Source organism: Tupaia chinensis, unplaced genomic scaffold, assembly GCF_000334495.1.
Source record: "Tupaia chinensis unplaced genomic scaffold, TupChi_1.0 Scaffold000174_1, whole genome shotgun sequence".
Classification (NCBI taxonomy): Eukaryota; Metazoa; Chordata; class Mammalia; order Scandentia; family Tupaiidae; genus Tupaia; species Tupaia belangeri.
The window spans coordinates 2,324,909-2,343,827 of record NW_006159649.1 but is presented as its reverse complement, the minus strand read 5'-3'; the positions used below and the strand labels follow the sequence as shown (position 1 = coordinate 2,343,827).

Here is an 18,919-nt window from a genome sequence, read left to right as displayed (position 1 = left end):
AAAAAAAAAAAAAAAAAAAACCAAACAAAAAAACAAAAAAAAACAAAAAAACCCTCAAAAAAAAAAAAAAAAAGCCAACAGGAAAAATATTAAGTCCAACAAATTTTGCAAATTTCCTCCTAATTGTTTGTCAGAGAAGAACAAATTTAACCATTTATATAAACCATCAAGTGTCAAAGTAAATAAAAAATGTTCTATACTATTGAGTTTTATGTAATGTTCATTATCACACACGGTTGTGAGAAAGTCAATTCATTTTACCATCTAGAGAGCAAAAGCATCTTAAGGATGTTCACAAATTTTGATCCAGTTATGAGTCTCTTATCCTCTACTCAAACATTTCTATCATTCTTTCTTTAAAATTAAAATATACATGGTCAAAAACACCTCTATGATACTACTTAGGAATAGTGTTACGTTTCATAGCAAGGGAATTGTTATGTAAATGTCAATACACCCTTTAACATTATATTTATGAAAAATACGTATTTATGAAGAATGTTTAATGGCAGCTAAAATGCTTTTAGTATCTTGCTAACAAGTATAGATTCAGAATTATGTATGTGATTAGGAACCATCACCAATGAACATGTGTAGGTGTGTTACAAAGCAACTTTATATTTTTCTATAATTCCAAAATTTACTGTAGTGAAATTATTTTCTTTATAATGAAGAGAAGTGAAATAAACAGAAAATTGAAAAGACGCAAGGAAAACAGAGCTAAGACCAGTAAAAAAATTATGGTAATTTCGGGACCAGCAATTAGCGTAATGGCTATGTCGCTGGACTCCCATGTAGTCGGCCGTGGTTCGAGTTTCAAACCTGGTGGCTTAAACTCACACCGGGCACATGTGTGTGTTTGCCCAAGATCCCAAAAGGAGAATGGAGGAGAAGGGATTGTGGCATGGCCATCCCCTCTGGGGGGTGATTTCTCATTTTCTGTCTCACTGTCTCTCTCTGTCTTTCTGGTGAGCACATGTGCCCTATAGCAAAAAAAATGGTAATTTCAAATGTGGTTAACTATCAGACTATGCTACCATGATTTTTTATGGTAAACATTTTGTAAACTTGGATATCCCTAAACTTATGAGTCTATTCCAACTTATAAAGGCCTTTTTACCTTATTGTTTGTTATTTCTGTATGCAAGATTCTCTCTAAGTTAAGAATAAAAAAGAAAACTTTGTCTTAAGGTCAACTCTAAATTTGGTTTAATTTTTAGTCAATGTTATTAACAAGGAGGAATCCAAGAAACATTTCTATTTGATTTATTAATTAATGTTTAGATGTCTGACTTTGTTACCATTTCTTTATTTAGGCCTGAGGGCAAGAGGAAATATCTAGTGCAAAATAAGAAGTAACAAGGGTGGGGCGTTTTGTTTGATGATAGCTCTAATAGAATTACCTTTATTTATTAAGTTATATATCGCCAATGAAATTATTTATTTGTACAGTAGTGTACAAATGAACCCACATGCAAAAGTTAAACTACTCATAAAGGTGTTATTCTGGTCCTAAGTAGTTGTGTCTTTCTAATCATACTAGTCTTTTCTTTTTTTAACTTTATTATTATTTACATTTAATCACTATAAATCTTTACAGTGTGCAACATAGCTTTTCCCAGCATGAATACAGTGCATTTGATAATGAAGATGAGTAAGCTTTGACGAGAACTTTGAAGATGTTGAAATAGATTTCATTCTTTCCTCCTTCATCAAATTGGTCAATATTCCTAAGTGCATTACTTACTTTTATTAATCCAAAATGTATCCATGCAATGAATCAACCTCATTCTACACTCTGCAAATAACAATACCAGTTGATGGCAATTTTATCTAGACTATATAGCATTTTAAAGTTTTAGTCGAAACAAGATATTTTATACTAATGTAGTGAGTCTGCATTTTTCAAACAAAATGGGGATGGTAGTGACTAAGAGGTCAGAGATAATAGTGATAAATCTGTGTGCGATGATGAAGTTACCAGAGCCCATAGTCTTAGAATTTAAACCTACGCCATGGGCTCGGTTTCGTGGTGGTTGTTTTTGTTTTCCTCAATATTTGACTGTACCTTCTCTCCTTCTGAGAGAACGATCAATGGCCTGAGTGATTCTAGAATAGGGATTAGAACTGTGGAAGAAGGTGGACCAGAAAAGGGTTGAGAGAAACAGCTGATTAAGGAGTCAATTTAGGGGTGGCATAAACTGGCAGACTAAGACTGACTTGCATATTCCTCTCTCAAGTGCCGCTTTTATCAAATGCTATCCATACAAGAGGAAATTCATTCTGTGACTCTAGAATTCACAGTCCTTTAAAACACCAATTAAAAACAAAAGTAAATATACACAGAAAGCATTGTAGTCTAAAGGAGAAAGATTTCAATCTACATTAGATTGATCTGTTGATCTATTTTGTTTCTGCTTTTTATTTTCAGAAGAACCAAAGAACAAACTGCTTATTCTTTTCTTTAAAATGGGCTGATAAAATTCTGATGTCCTGATTTTCTAGTTCTCTTCCAGGAACTTAATTATGGGCTTGGTTGTACAGCCTTAGGCAAGATTTCCTTTCCCCTTAGGCTTTCAAATAGTAAGAAGGGAAATAAAATTTATGATTATTCAAACACATTAAAAATGATCATTTATGTGAAAGTCATCTGAAAATGTTTCCAAGTATTTATAGTTTGTGTTTGAATTTTACCAGCAATAATAGTTAATGCAAAAATGTCAGTATCCTAATCATAGACTTGTTCATAGAGATAGTAGAAAACTTGGCCCAGAACAACGCATTACTGTGAAAAGGGCATTGTTTAATTGTCTACTTTTACTTGGGAATTTTACTACAATGTTGCAGAACTTAGGAATATTTATAGGTTATGGTGAATTTAGTCTACATAATAAATAAAAATGAAACATTCTTATTCTTCACTTACTAATATATACTCGCCATAAAATCCTTCTAAAGTAAGCCAACTTACAAATACGGTAATGCTTCAAAATGAATTAGTTCTTCAGGAGGACAGCACATAATCACCTTCAGAACACAGTATGAATTGTGCTAAGCAAGGTCTGCTTCCAATTATATTCACGAAGTTGCAAAGAGTCAGCTTGTCTGGAAGTATCTAAAAGTTCAAGGTTATTGCTTTGCCACACACATTGGTTTGAGTGTCTGTTCAAGGATTTTTAGTGTACCCTTTCAATATCTAATAAGCTCTTCACCCTTTTCAAATCAGAGCCATCTCATTATTTAAACATGCTAGGGATTCGGAAACTGCTTAAATATTAGTAATTAATCCAGTCTAGGGCAAAAGTCAAGTTCTAAGGTGCTGATGGGCTGTTGGCTCTGTCAGCATCATGTGTCCCATTTAGAGTATGGGAAAGGCAGGAGAATTATTTGCAGGAGAAGAGTGCTTGGAGAAGCATAGGTCTTATTCAGCAGACTGCAGTCTATGCAGCTAGCACTGAAATATGTCTCTGCAACTAATTAAATGAATGAAGAGCTGTACATTTGGTGTGTGTAGGAAATATTGTTTGAGCTAGAAACTGTGGGTAGCTTTGCTTCTTGATTCTCCTGTATTAAAACAGTAGCCAGAATAACAAAGCATTTTTAATCAGGTCACAGTTTTGCTAGTTATCAGAGAATGTAATTTATCCTAGTAGAGACGGTAGCGAATAAAGTATCCTGAGACATTTCCTGATCTGCCGTGCTGTGCGATTCTGTGATATATAAAGCTTTACATTAGGAATTTGATTTGGATTGGTTTAAGGTGCAAATTCATGACCATGAGAGATCAGTGACTATCCAGTAGGATTGCTATTTTGTTAAGGATAACCAGTTGTATTAACATCAGTTCACACCTGTAAAGTTTCTACTCTAGAGTTACTAACTAAATTAAAGGAGGCTTTCAATTTAGTAACAGATATCTTAAAATCTTGGGACCAGCAGTAAGCATAATGGCTATGTCACTGGACTCCCACATAGTCGACTGCAGTTCGCATGCTGGACCTGATGGCTTAAAACTCACGCTGGGCACGTGTGCATGCGTGCCCAAGATCCCGAGAGGAGGATGGAGGAGAAGGGATTGTGGCGTGGCTATCCCCCCTGGGGGATGATTTCTCGCTTTCTGTCTCTCTGTCTCTCTGATTTTTAGTGTACCCTTTCAATATCTAATAAGCTCTTCACCCTTTTCAAATCAGAGCCATCTCATTATTTAAACATGCTAGGGATTCGGAAACTGCTTAAATATTAGTAATTAATCCAGTCTAGGGCAAAAGTCAAGTTCTAAGGTGCTGATGGGCTGTTGGCTCTGTCAGCATCATGTGTCCCATTTAGAGTATGGGAAAGGCAGGAGAATTATTTGCAGGAGAAGAGTGCTTGGAGAAGCATAGGTCTTATTCAGCAGACTGCAGTCTATGCAGCTAGCACTGAAATATGTCTCTGCAACTAATTAAATGAATGAAGAGCTGTACATTTGGTGTGTGTAGGAAATATTGTTTGAGCTAGAAACTGTGGGTAGCTTTGCTTCTTGATTCTCCTGTATTAAAACAGTAGCCAGAATAACAAAGCATTTTTAATCAGGTCACAGTTTTGCTAGTTATCAGAGAATGTAATTTATCCTAGTAGAGACGGTAGCGAATAAAGTATCCTGAGACATTTCCTGATCTGCCGTGCTGTGCGATTCTGTGATATATAAAGCTTTACATTAGGAATTTGATTTGGATTGGTTTAAGGTGCAAATTCATGACCATGAGAGATCAGTGACTATCCAGTAGGATTGCTATTTTGTTAAGGATAACCAGTTGTATTAACATCAGTTCACACCTGTAAAGTTTCTACTCTAGAGTTACTAACTAAATTAAAGGAGGCTTTCAATTTAGTAACAGATATCTTAAAATCTTGGGACCAGCAGTAAGCATAATGGCTATGTCACTGGACTCCCACATAGTCGACTGCAGTTCGCATGCTGGACCTGATGGCTTAAAACTCACGCTGGGCACGTGTGCATGTGTGCCCAAGATCCCGAGAGGAGGATGGAGGAGAAGGGATTGTGGCGTGGCTATCCCCCCTGGGGGATGATTTCTCGCTTTCTGTCTCTCTGTCTCTCTCTTTCTGTATGGCGAGTGCACGCGCCCTATAGCGAAAACCTCTCCAAAAAAAAAAATTGAAAAACAAATCTTTATCATAATAAGCTAAGACATAGAGAAGAATGATGAAATTAGAAGTCTTTGACAAAGAGTTGGTAGTTTAGCAGTGTTGTGACATTATCCAGGCATAGTTGAAGTATGGTCTCAAAGTTAATGCTTAGCCACTCAGATTTGTTTTTTAAAAGCCATTTTAAGAGCCAGCCACATAACGCTTCGGTTAAGCCCTGTGCATGAGGTGCCAGATCTCACGTGGTAGACCGCAGTTAGAATCTCAGTCCTGGCTGCTTAAAAACGCACCAGATAGGGAAACAGAAATGAAGGAAAAGCTATTGTGGTATAACCACACCACCTAGGTGGGCGATGTGCTTCCTCTTTCTCTTTCTCTCTCTCCTCCACCCTCAAGCACACACGCACCCTCTGGTGATTAAAAAAAAAATAAGTACTTTCAATGGAGAGTATAACTTCCCACTCCTTAAAGTGTAGCTTGCACAAAATGACTTCCTTGCAAAGAGTACACTGTGAGCACGAGGAGAAAAGTTGTCACTGAGCCAAATAATCAAGGGCAACGTCAATAGTAATAAAGCGTGGTGATAATATGGACCCTTGGTGATGATTTGGTCAAAATAGTGCTTTATTTCCATGACCCTCCTCCTCTAAACTTCTAACCCCAGTATATCTGTGAGATAAACACCAGAAAGTTTCCAAAGAAACATCATTCTATGAAATATCTGAGCAGAACTCTTCAACACTCTGAAGATCATCAAAAACGAGTACTCGGGAACCAGCAGTTAGTGTAATGGCAATGTCGCTGGATTCCCACGTAGTCGACCGCGGTTCGCGTCCCGGACCCGGTAGCTTGGAACTCACGCTGGGCACGTGTGCGTGTGTGCCCAGGATCCCAAGAGAATGGAGGATTAGGGATTGCGGCATGACCATCCCCTCTGGGGGGTGATTTCTCTCTTTCTGTCTCTATGTCTCTCTCTGTCTGGCGAGTGCACGCGCCCTATAGAGAAAACCTCTCCAAAAAAATAAAAAATAATAATAAAAAAAAAATTAGAAGGCACGTTTGCAAAAAAAAAAAAAAAAAAACGAGTGAGTACCCGACAAACTGTCACAGCTGAGAAGAAACTAAAGAGACGGGTGTGACAACTAAAACTAACAGAACACCCTGGAAGAGGTCCTGGGGCAGAAAAAAGATATTAAGTAAAAACTAAGGAAATCCTAATAAAGCACGAGCTTTAGTTAATTGAGAAAAAAAGTTTTACACACTGTAACTCACTGTGGATATGAACACACATCTACTACCTGTCTTGGTTAAATTAAAACAGAATGTCTAAAGCTTTCACAGTGCTGCTGGAGTTCAATTAAATTGTCAGATGATGCCATCAACTCATAAGTAATGTTGGGAGGAAAAATGGCTTAAGAACAAACTTAATACTTTTTATAAATACCAACACTAGGAAACATGACTATCAAAGCAGCATAGTTCAATGTAGTAGGTTGTAAAATGAAGCTGGGAATCTCCAAAAGCTAGTCACCGTAGCCTTAAAAAGAAACTGTGTGCTGTGTCAGAGCAGAGTAGTGTTGGTGCTCGTAAGTCTCTTGGAGCAACTCGTGTGGCTTCTATACCAAAGAGCAATCAGGTTATGCCACATGAAAGGCACACACACAGACATACATGCATACACACAAGAAGCTTCCAAAATAGGAAATGTTACATGTGTACAAATCAGAGTACCCGTTGTTAGCTTTTTGATAGTATTCTATTGACCAGACTTGACGCAGCATAGAAACTTCATCAGTCTTTAGCCAAAGTATAGACTTGCCAGATGTAGGGAATTGTTTATAAAGAAAAACTTTTATTTAAGGGAGATTTTTGGTGTTGGGTATGTGCGCTTGCCAAAGAGAGAGAGAGCCAGAGAGATGGAAAATGAGAAATCACCCCCCAGGGGGAAAGGCCACACTGCATTCCTTTCTTCCCCATTCTCCTCTTGGGATCTTAGACACACACGCATGCGTACCTGGCATGAATTTTTAAGCTGCCAGGTCGGGGCCTCGAACTGTGGTTAACCACATGGGAGTCCAGCGATGTAACCATTATGCCATTCACTGGTCCCTTAAAAACTTCTAACTTTTGGAGTTTTCTTCTTCTGAAGGCTTAGGAGAAAATATTTGGGCTTAAACGTGTTTATATTAAATCTGCAAATGTTCTTTTAGGCCTACCTTGATTTTTTTTTAAGGAACATAGACAATGCATTGGAAACATATTTCTTATAGAAAGAAGAAGCTTTATACATTTTAGAATGTACAAAGCTCTGGAGCCAGCAAATGGGTGGTTAAGGTGCTGGACTCCCACGTGGTAAACGCGGTTCAAGCCTGGACCTGGTGGCTTGGAAATCAGGCCAAGTGCCTGTGTACTTGGTAGCCCCAAATCCCGAGAGGAGAATGGAAAAGAGGGGATTGTGGCGTGGCCTCTCTCCCCAGGTGAGGGGGGGGTGACTTTTCACTTTCCCTCTCTCTGTCTCTCTCCATCTCTCTCTGGCAAGTGCATGCGCCCTATGGTAAAAAAAAAAAAAAAAGTACATAACCATAAGAAAATCCTATAGGCAACTAAGAACATTGTGACTTGGGCATTGCATGCTCCGAAATTATCAAAGAGATTCCTGAAGAATATCTATATTTTACTGTCTTTACCTCCACATTAGCTGGTCTTTCTTCCTAGGCTCTTTCTGTTATACGTAGGGGACACCTCTCAATCTGTCTCTGCATAATACTACTTCTGTGGGACAAGGTGAGCTTTTTGCATCTGTTGATCAGGGTAAACTGAGTAAGTTCACTTTAACTGATGGGCAGTGGCATGTACCTTCTCCAGACCAAATGCCTTCCTTAAGAGCTAAAGGACATACAGCCTACACGTAGCATAAACCGTACCATCTTCCTGTCTTCCTGTTGCAGTGTACTGAGAGACAGAACTCACCCGTCACGTCACCGGGATCCTCTCCCCTTGCACAGAGAAGAAAGCCACAGACGGACCCTCTCCAGATCCCTCACCTAAGCCTGCCACCGGTGCCTCCACGACTGGACCTAATTCAGAAAGGCATAGTTCGGTCTCCCTGTGGCAGCCCAACTGGTTCCCCAAAGGTAAATCAGTTTTATTGGAAACACAGGTATTTCTTTGTGAGTTACTGATTTCTCAGGTTTGTGTAAATTCCATTACTCATATTTCTTGTGCTCTTAATTGTTTATGAACAAATGTGATAGATTTCTCCTCTGGTTTATGGTAAGTCCAGTATCATCTTGCTTGCTTTATTACTGTTAAGGTTATGGAACTATTCAGGCAGAGCACATGTCTATAGCCCTCTGCTTTGCTAAAATACAATAAATGGCAGGGTAAGTATGGTTATTCCGTAACGTGGATTTAAAAGGTTATTACATACATTAAGACAATTTGCATGCTATTATCAAATGATATTTTAAACTCATTTTCATAGTGTCATTACAAGAAAAATGTGATGGGAGTGTATTTGCATAAGGGCTTAAGGTGCAATAAATTATCACCCATGTTTCAAGGTGACTCAGAAGTGGGAATTATATGTAATTTTTATACCTGGAGGAATTAATTACAATGAGTTACAGTATTTGCTAAGTAATTACATTACTGTTTAATATTAGAGACATAATTCTAACTAAATTTAGGCCTACTGTTTATTTTAGTTCTGTGTGGGTTTAAAAATGTTGATAATAGGACATACTTTGCTTCATTAAATACAAGGTTTAAAAAATCAATTCCATTTGGTAATATGCTTTCTTGTCTAAAATTAGTTGGAAGCATGATTAGTAAATATTCTTTTTTTTTTCTATATTACACTTCAGTTGGTTTTGAGACCACATGAAGGCTTATTAGGACATCTTAGAATTATGTACACATAGAATGGGTTCCTTTTTTCTATGATCTTTTGTATTATTAAAAGTACAAATCATTCATCAGCTGAACCATTCAAATAACAAGTCAAAGGCCATGAAAGGCACACAGATTTAGAGAGCTATATACCTTCATATGTTCATGTAACAGCCTATTTATGTTTCATTTTGAGAACTCGTAAACTTCAAGTAATTCTATAATTAATACTGTTCTCTTATTAATGACTTTCCACTATTCTGGTAATAAATGATAAAGAGACAGATCTGCCCCATTTAAATTATTCTGTGCTGCAGTGAAAAAACAAAAATAAAAAAAAATGTTTTAAACTTCCAGAAATATTATATTATAAATCAAATTCTCTTTAGAAATATAAAACAATGAGGGACCAGCAGTTAGCGTAATGACTATGTCGCTGGACTCCCATGTAGTAGACTGCGGTTCAAGTCTTGGACGCAGTGGCTTAAACTGACACCGGGCGCATGCATGTGTGTGCCCGAGATCCCGAGAGGAGAATGGAGGAGAAGGGATTGAGGTGTGGCCATTCCCCCTGGGGGGGCGATTTCTTACTTTCCGTCTCTCTGTCTCTCTCTGCCTTTCTGGCAAGCACACGTGCCCTATAGCAAAAACCTCTTAAAAAAAAACAAAACAAACAAACAAACAAACAAACAAACAAAAATATATATATATATATGAAACAATGAAGATGACCTTGATGGATTTTTCTCTCTTCTAAATCATAAAAATGTACAAATAAATTAGTTGTAATATAATATTATTTTATTGTCCAAGTCATGTAACTTTGATCTGCTTTTGTAATGTATGGTTTCTATAATATACTATTTGTGTTTAAATAGAGTCTACATTAAGACTCTTAAAATAAAACATATTTACAGGAGATTTTCACTATTATTAAAAATTTATTAATTAATGATGATTAAAAAATCTTATTAAAAGACAGCATAGAGGGGCCAGCAGATGATGTGGTAGTTATAGTGCCGAATTCCCACATGGCTGACTGTGGCTCAAGTCCTGGACCAGGTAGCTTGAAAATCACACTGGCCATGTGTGCATGCATGCTCAGAAATCCCAAGAGAAGAATGGAGGAGAAGGGATTGTGGCCTAGGGGATGATTTCTCACTTTCACTCTCTCTGTCTCTCTCTCCCACAAGCGCACAGGCCCTATGGTAAAAACCTAAAAATAAATAAATAAATACAGTTAGAATCTAATGAAGCTCTACATGACTTAGAAAATAAAACAAAAATTGTCTGCAAGTCATTTCAGAGCATTGTATTTTTTCTCACTTCTCTCTTTAGTCTTCTCCTTGCATGGTGAGAAAGCAAGATAAGCCACTCCCAGCACCACCTCCTCCCTTACGAGATCCTCCTCCCCCTCCGCCTGAAAGACCGCCTCCAATCCCACCTGACAATAGACTGAGTCGACACTTCCATCATGTGGAAAGTGTGCCTTCCAGAGACCAGCCAATGCCTCTTGAAGCCTGGTGCCCTCGGGATCAGCTGGTGGGATGTCGACTTCTTGGGGATGGCTCTCCAAAGCCTGGAATTACAGCAAGTTCCAATGTGAATGGCAGGCACAGTAGAGTGGGTTCTGACCCAGTGCTTATGCGGAAACACAGACGCCATGATTTGCCTCTAGAAGGAGCCAAGGTAAGAAATATGCAAAGTAGAAAAAGCATCTGCTTAGAAACGCCTCTGATCCGAGGTAGCATAAAAGCTTGGGCAGCGGTTTATTCGACTCTGTGACACTTCCCTGCAGGTCTTTAATTATCTTCAAGTTATAAATAATCAGAAGCTCATTAAAACTTGAACTTAAAAGGAGTCAGAAAGAAAGTTCTAAGTAATGATTTCATGTTAATGTGAAGACACTAGACAACTTGCCAGAGATTTATTACACCTTCCCTTATTTCATCTGCCCAGAATTTCCACTATTAATAACCTAGTGGTGGCAGAATGAGCACTGTATTTAAAAACAAAAAAACAAACAATTCCCCTTATTCTATGTAGTTTGGAAAAAAAAAAAGAAGTTGTATGGTTGTATGTAAATTAGAAATCATTCACTTGGAATGAGTTGTTTTTGCTTCTGTATATAACTTCTATCATATGCAAGTCCAGGATAGAGTACAGGGAACTAAAAGGGCAGCCGCAGAAACCATTGAGTATAGAGCTCCTGGTAGTCCTTTGGCAGTGCTGTACTGTGATCATTGTTTTCACTTTCACTTTTCTTCATGTTTTTTTCATTGCCAGAGGGCGTGGACACCAGCCTAAGAGAGAGAGAGAGAGAAGTAGCACCCTCCTCATGGGCATGTTCATGCCAGTCATTTTTTCTTCCTTCCTCCTCCTCCTCCTCCCCTCCTCCTCCTCCTTCCTTCTTTTTAGAGTTTTTTTGCTATAGGGTATGTGCACTTGCTGGAGAGACAGAGAGAAAGAGAAAGAAAGTTAGAAATCACCCCCTGGGTGATGCCATATTGCAATCTCTTCTCTTCCATTCTCCTCTAAGAATTTTAGGTACACTCATGCCCAGTTTGAGTTTCAAGTCTTCAAGTCTAGGATTTGAACCACAGTCGACCATGTGGGAGTCCAGAGCCTTAACCACTAAATCGCCTCTTGCCCCCTCCCCCATTCCTGTTTCATATCACTATTTGGGGAACACAGTTAAGCCCTCAGGGCTAGGATTTGAATCAAGGTCAGCCATGCGGGCTCCAACTCTCTTTAACTGCTGAGCTATGAGGCTAGCCCAGTGATTATTTTGGTATTTGCTTCTGTGGTGATTTTTACTCTGAGATCAGCTTATTTCTATCTTTTCTCTACTGAAGAAGAATTTGCTTTTTCCAAAGACTAATTATTAAAGTGATCTCATAGCTTTTGATCTCAAATTGTAACTTGAGGGTATCAGTCCACTAATTCAAAATAATGGCTTGAATTTGGTGGGTTCATCTTGTAACATTCAGGAAACCAGGAGAAAATGAAGTAAGGAGAAAATGTGAAGTGCGACATGTACACAGTCCCTCTGTGTGCATGCACACGTGTGTGTGAAAATGAAAACATTGTACAGCAATATTTCAGCTCAGTGCTATTGTAGGGTAGGCAGAATAGGAAGAACCAAAATGGATCCGTCCAGCTTTCAGAACAAAGCAAAGGAGTTGGTCATGGTTTGTCATGACTCTTCACCACTGATTTATCTTGATTCCTTCAGTCTCATGTGTTATAAATCTGAGGATCTCTGAAAGTTTCTTCAAGTTCATCAAAATATAACATAAGGAAAACATTTATATAAACAATTTTAAAATATTTTCTGAAAATGGCAGCTTATCCTCAAAAGAGGTTTTCTGCAACCTGGAATCTTGGTCAGAGGGAGTTGCTGTTCTTTTTATCCTCTTTCCAGTAATTTTTTTTCTTTAGTCTCTATTATTTTTCATTCATTGTAATCTTACTCATTTGAGAAGAGGATTGGAGGCAAGCTCTAATGTGAACGAACGAGCATGTTGTAATTTATTTTCTGAATGCATTTCAGAAAACACTTAAGATTTCAGAAATACTTAGGATATAATAATTATCATAACCAGTTCATTGAAGCTCTCTCTATTTTTAGAGAGATTTTTGCTATAGGGCGCATGTGCTCACCAGAGAAACAGAGAGATAGAAAGCGAGAAATCACCCCCCGGGGGAATAGCTGTGCCACAGTCCTCCTCCATTCTCCTCTCGGGATCTTGGGCAGACATGCAACATGCCCAGTGTGAGTGTTTTAAGTCACTGGATCCAGGACTTGAACGGGGTCAACTAGGCGGGAGTCCAGCGATGCAACCATTACACCATTTGCTGGTCCCAAAGATCTCTTTCTTAAATGGTCCTTTTAGATAGCGTGTTATATAGTATTTAGCACTATACACATTTGCCCTTAAGATACTGGCTGTCAATTTTTTGATGGGATATTAAGATAGCAAAAATTGGGCTGAGGAACCAGCAGTTAGTGTAATGGCTATGTCACTGGACTCCCGTGTAGTCGACCGTGGTTCGGACCCGGGGGCTTTAAACTCATGCCGGGCGTGTGTGTGCGTGCGGGGCCATGATCCCGAGAGGAGAATGGAGGAGAAAGGACTGTGGCATGGCCATCCCTCCTGGGGGGTGATTTCTCGCTTTCTGTCTCTTTGTTTCTCTCTGTCTTTCTGGTGAGTGCATGCGCCCTATAGCAAAAGAAAAAAACTCTCAAAAAAAAAAAAGAAAAAGAAAAACTTGGGATGAAAATTTCTTATAGATACAAAAAAAAAAAAAGAAAAAGAAAAAATTGGGATGAAAATTTCTTATAGATATGATACTGTATTAGATACTGTATTATAATAACTACAGGTATGATCTTGGTCCACTATTGTGTTGCCAACAGAAATCTCTGTAATTGGCTGATTTTATAAAGAAATACATGTTTACTCAGTTTGTGGTTGAGGGGTCTGAGGCCCAGGTTCCAACTTGTGATGATGCTGTAATATGGGCAGGAGCTCCAGCAGGGCAGAGGTGGCCTGTGTCCATCCGGCCCTCTGCCTGTCTCATGTCCTCTCTTCACGTACCCCAGGACTCAGTCAGAGAGGCCCCACCCCAGGCACCAATCCACTAATCTCCTCCAAACACCTCACCTTCCAGTGCTTTAGTTAGATGACATTTTCACCCTCTTAATCCCACTAGAATTGGTGAGCACACATTTTTAGGGGACATAATGAAACTATCGCAGGTATGAAATATTAATAGCAACTTCAGTTATGAAGATTCTTTAAATATTTTTATGGAACTGTCATGTTCTCATCGCTGATGCAGATTAGTGTATCAGACAATATTGAATGAATTCCAAAATTCGTCTCTCACTGGAGCTAGCAGGTGGCATGATGGTTAAGGTGGTGGACTCTCACATGGCCAACCGTTTTGAGACATGAACCTAGGCGGCTTGAAAATCACACCAGGCATGTGTGTGTGCATGCCCCAAATCCCAAGAGGAGAATGAAGGAGAAAGGACTGTGGCATGGTCTCTCCCTAGGAGGGGGTGATTTTTCACTTTCTCTCTCCGCCTCTCTCCAACGCGTGTGTGAGCCCTATAGCAAAAACCTTTAAAAAAATAATAATCTCTCACTGAAAGCTTGGTTTTCCTTGCTTAGTTCTATCTAAAAAGTCTTCAATAAGATCCTTTAGGGACCAGCAGTTAGTGTAATGTCTATGTCGCTGGACTCCCATATAGTCCACTGCAGTTCAAGTCCTGGACCCGGTGACTTACACTCACTCCAGGTGCATGTGCATGCGTGCCCAAGATCCCAAGAGGAGAATGGAAGATAAGGGATTGTGGCATGGCCAATCCCCCTGAGGGGTGATTTCTCACTTTCTGTTTCTCTGTCTCGCTCTGTCTTTCTGGTGAGTGCACACTTCCTGTAGCAAAAACCTCTCTAATAATAGTAATAATAAGAAGAAGAAGAATAAGAATAATAAAGATTTGTTAATCAAGTTGAAATTTCCAAACTTCTAATTTCAACTTTGCTTGTTTTTTTTTTTACTTCTAAGATGGATTATAAAGAAGTGTTTATATATAGCAAATGCATTAAATGCTGTAAAATGTCATGTGTCCTCTTTTTTGTATCTTGATGAAAAAAAAAATGGTTCCATTTCAATGGGTCACAGAGTATGTCACAACTTAAAGTAGAAAAAGCCTAATTCCTCTTCTTACTCATTTTCGGTAGACTGAAGAGTCTAGTTTCAACGAACTGCGACAGTACATCCAGGACCCTGTGGTTCTGTTTCTGTGATCCTGGCTGTCGATTGTTAATCAGGCTATCAAATCAGGGACCTGGATTTCACTTCCTATTCTAGAACTTACTGGCTTTATGAATGGGAGCACATTACTTCATGTCCACCCCAACTCTGCATATTTTTTTTTATATAAAATGGAATAATGATAATACCTAGTATGAATGGGAGCACATTACTTCATGTCCACCCCAACTCTGCATATTTTTTTTTATATAAAATGGAATAATGATAATACCTAGTATCTAGGAGAATAATCAGTTTCCCACTACCTAAGTCTCATACCACATGGGTCAGAAACAAAATTGTAAGAATAAATACATTTTTTAACAAGAGCTAGATAAGGAGTATCATAAGTTATAACAGTTGATATTTTTATTCCAGTTATTTCAAAACCAAATTACATTCTCTTTTCTCATCTACTCTTACCTTTTATTTATTATGGTTACTAATGCATGATTTAAAAGCACTCAGTAAATTGGTTTCTGTTATTACAATATGTAAGCCCTGGGTGTAGGTAAAGCACACACCCTGTGTGCTGGATGGGCCACGCCCAGGGGTCGGCAGAGGTGGAGGGGTTGGAGGCAGAGGATGTCCATGACACACGGTCACCCACAGGAGAGTGTCTTGCCAGCACAGGACTTCAGCCTATGGTAGAACATCATTTTTTAATTTAAAGTAGGATTTTTTTCCCTCCTTAAAAGAGTATTTCTTTTATCCAGGTAGACCACATACAATAAAAAAGGGTCAAAAGATTAAGAAGTGGAGGTGATTTCGAAGTGGGTTTTTTAGTTTTTTTTTTTTTTTTAGTTTTTTTGTCATAGAACATATGTACTCAATGCAGAGAGAGAACACGAGGCAGAGAGAGAGAAAGTGAAAAATACCACCACCTCTGGTTGGGGGAAGGCTCGCTGCAATCCTTTGTTTTTATTCTCCTCAGGATTTTGGGCATGCACACACACATGGCCCAAATGATTTTCAAGCTAAGTCTGGAACTTGAACTATGGTTGGCCATATGGGAGTCCAGCACGTTAACCACCACACCTTCTGCTGGTCCTGGTGTTTTTATTTATTTATTTTTCTTTTTTCTTTTTTTTTTTTTTTGATTTTTTTGCACATGTGCTTGCCACAGGCACAGAGAGAGAGAGAGAGAGAAAATGAGAAATGAGAAATTACCCCTTGCAGGGGGGGATGGCCATACCACAATCTCTTCTCCCCCATTCTCCTCTTGGAATTTTGGGGATTCATGTACATGTGCCTGGCATGAGTTTTAAGCTGCTGGGTTCAGGACTCAAACTGTAGTCAACACATGGGTATCTCATGCCACAACCACCATGGCACCTGGTGCCTCAGTGATTTTTATTTTTTAAACAAAACTATATTTTGAATGAAAATGATAAATGTTAACAATGTACTCTCACCGTTTATACTCAGTGTGCAGTTTTTGTTTTGTTTCGCTTATCATGGGGAAAAATGGGTATAGAGGTTTAGCTATTTGGAAGGCGATTTTATTATGTTCACATAACCTGACAGTCTCTCTAAATGAAGCATATATACTTTGTAAAAAAAAAAAAAAGTTTACTTAGTTATTTCTTCTGAAAGAGAGAAAGGAAAAGAGATGGGAGGCACTTCCAAAAGGGTCTTCACACCGTCGTCCACTCCTGCTCTCAGCTGGCCTGGAAGATGGGCTTGCACACGTGCCCAATATAACCAGAGATATCCTGGGATGCGAACCTCGAACCTTTCGCATTTGGGTCCAGTTGCATTACTGCTGCACCACCCACCCAGTCCCACAGACACACATTTTTGTCATGCCAGTTAGGTTTAGTTGATTTCATTAGACTAGGTAGTGTTTCACATTAAATATTATCTTTTCATTTTAGAGATAAGAAAACTTGGATAATATTAAAAGTTGAAATAGAAATGAAAGGTACCTATGGACGACCACTGAGGGAATTCCTACTATTAATAGACACTCACTTGTTAGCACTATTTGTTTAACCTCGAGGTGGGAATGACTCACTTCCCATTGTTTGTCCTCTGGTATGTACCAGTTCCCATCATGCATTAGAACCATTCACCATTTTTATTTCCATCCTCACTAGAGAAGTGGTAAAGAAAACAAGAAAAAATTACATTTTAATTACTCCATTGGCTGATTGTAGAGAACACTGAAGGGGGAAAATTCTCTGTAGTTAAAATGAAACACTAGAATTCCCTATGACGTTCAGTTGCTTTCCTCCTTCCTGTGCAGCCTAGCATCATCTAGTGCTAACTGAGGTACTCTTTCACTTTTCATACGAAACTACAAGCTCGGAGATAATAGGTTTATTCATATTGTTATATTGGTAAGAGATTGCTTTCCCACAGCACTTTCCATTTTTTAAGAATCTCAGATTCTAGCCACATTATAAATGTATTTCTTAATAATTACTTGTGGTCTAGACAATTATTTCTTCTTATTAGTAAATTTGTGTTATATCTGATAAAAAAATATTTGAACCGAAATACTAAAAATGTGATTAAAACCTTGAAATATATCTACTTATTTTTAGATACTAACTTTGTATCTAACTATCCATATTTTCCCTGAGAGATTAAGAATACTGCTGTTTCTTATGTGATAAACACTATCTTTAACTTGTCATGTTACTTTCAGTGACATTGTTCTAAAGATAACCCTGAATAATAATCTTTGAAGATGTTGCTAGATAAATACATCAAATGAGCTCCGTTTTTGAGAATGCGCCTTTTCGCGTTTTTGGTGAAGGGCCTGTCTATATGAATAACTTTAAACTTACTTATAAATTTCAAGGGCTATCTTTAAAAAAAAAAAAAGCCTTCTCTGTACAGAGGTTTTATTTTCCATTTGATATTAATAAACAAAATATTCAGATACTTTTGGGTGGTATGTGTGGTGTTCATAGTTGTAGGATGAAGAAAAGGCTTGGATATGGGGTTTTATTAAAATGAAAAAAGTTTTTCTTATTTTTGCCAAAATTTTCACAAAAGTATTGTCTATAATCTCAAAGGTCACAAACGTGTTAAATTTCAGATTTTAGAAAATATCTGAATCATAAAGATCTAAAACTTCAAGATTAGGATTAGATGATACCCTGAAGCAAGAAGAAAAATATTCATTGAGGGTCCCATAGATTTATAATAAATTACACCATCCAGATTATGCTGTTCTATAAATCTAAACTTAGGCTAATGCATTTTTATTACTTGAGGTTCATTCAGTTACATGAATACCTTGATGTTTAAGACACTGTTGAGAATAGAAAGATGATTAAAGCTCAGTCAAATGAGGATGTCACAGGTATGTGATTAACTAAGAGTTAAGGCACATTAGGAAAAACCCAGAAAAATACAGGATCTCCAAGAAGAAAAAGGGAAAAAATGACCAATTGCACAGTAGAAAAAGGAAGAAAGCTTCTTGGCTGTAGACATTAAAAGTTTAACAGCTGTTGTTTTGTAGGCAAGACAGGAAGAGCACCCTGAAAGTGGGAAGATATATTTAGGGATCTGAGTCAGTTTGGGGTGGAGTATAGGGCATAGATAGGGTAGAAAGGTGAGGAAAGACTATGGCAATGTGGGACGAAACCAATGACAGAGCATCTTAAATTCTACAATTCTCCACTATTGGGTTGTCAGAAAAGTCATGGCATATTTTTCTATGGTTTTTCTACACAAAAATGACTTTTCCAGTGTCCCAGTATAAATTAGTTTGGTAGGCAGAAAAGAGCAGGTCAGAATCTTCTTACTTTTTTTAAGAATTTTGTTTTGTTTATTTTTGTTTTTTACTGCCAGAGGATGCATGTGCTCTCCAGAGAGAGAAAGTACTCTTCATGGAGAATGGTCCCACTGCAATCCCTTTCCCTCCATTTTTCCAACCATTATCGTTTTGGGCATGGACACACGTATACCCAGCATCAAGCTACTGGGGCTAAGATTTGAACCACAATTGGCCATGTGAAGTCCAGCTCCCTACACAAGGTGTTTAACCACTCTACCATGAGACTAGCCTTTTTTTTTTTTTTTTTTTTTTTTTGGGGTGATT

At 38.2% G+C, this 18,919-nt stretch overlaps 1 protein-coding gene across 4 annotated transcripts in view; it reads left to right on the top strand.

The window, feature by feature from the left end:
• CBLB (Cbl proto-oncogene B) overlaps positions 1-18,919 on the top strand; it is a 238,663-nt gene that overhangs the window by 170,142 nt on the left and 49,602 nt on the right. For all 4 annotated transcript variants that reach the window (XM_006146266.3, XM_006146263.3, XM_006146264.3 and 1 more), the window contains exons 11-12: positions 8,094-8,279; positions 10,375-10,725. In XM_006146266.3, coding sequence (XP_006146328.1) covers positions 8,094-8,279; positions 10,375-10,725 — 537 coding nt within the window. The remainder of the gene's footprint in view (positions 1-8,093; positions 8,280-10,374; positions 10,726-18,919) is intronic.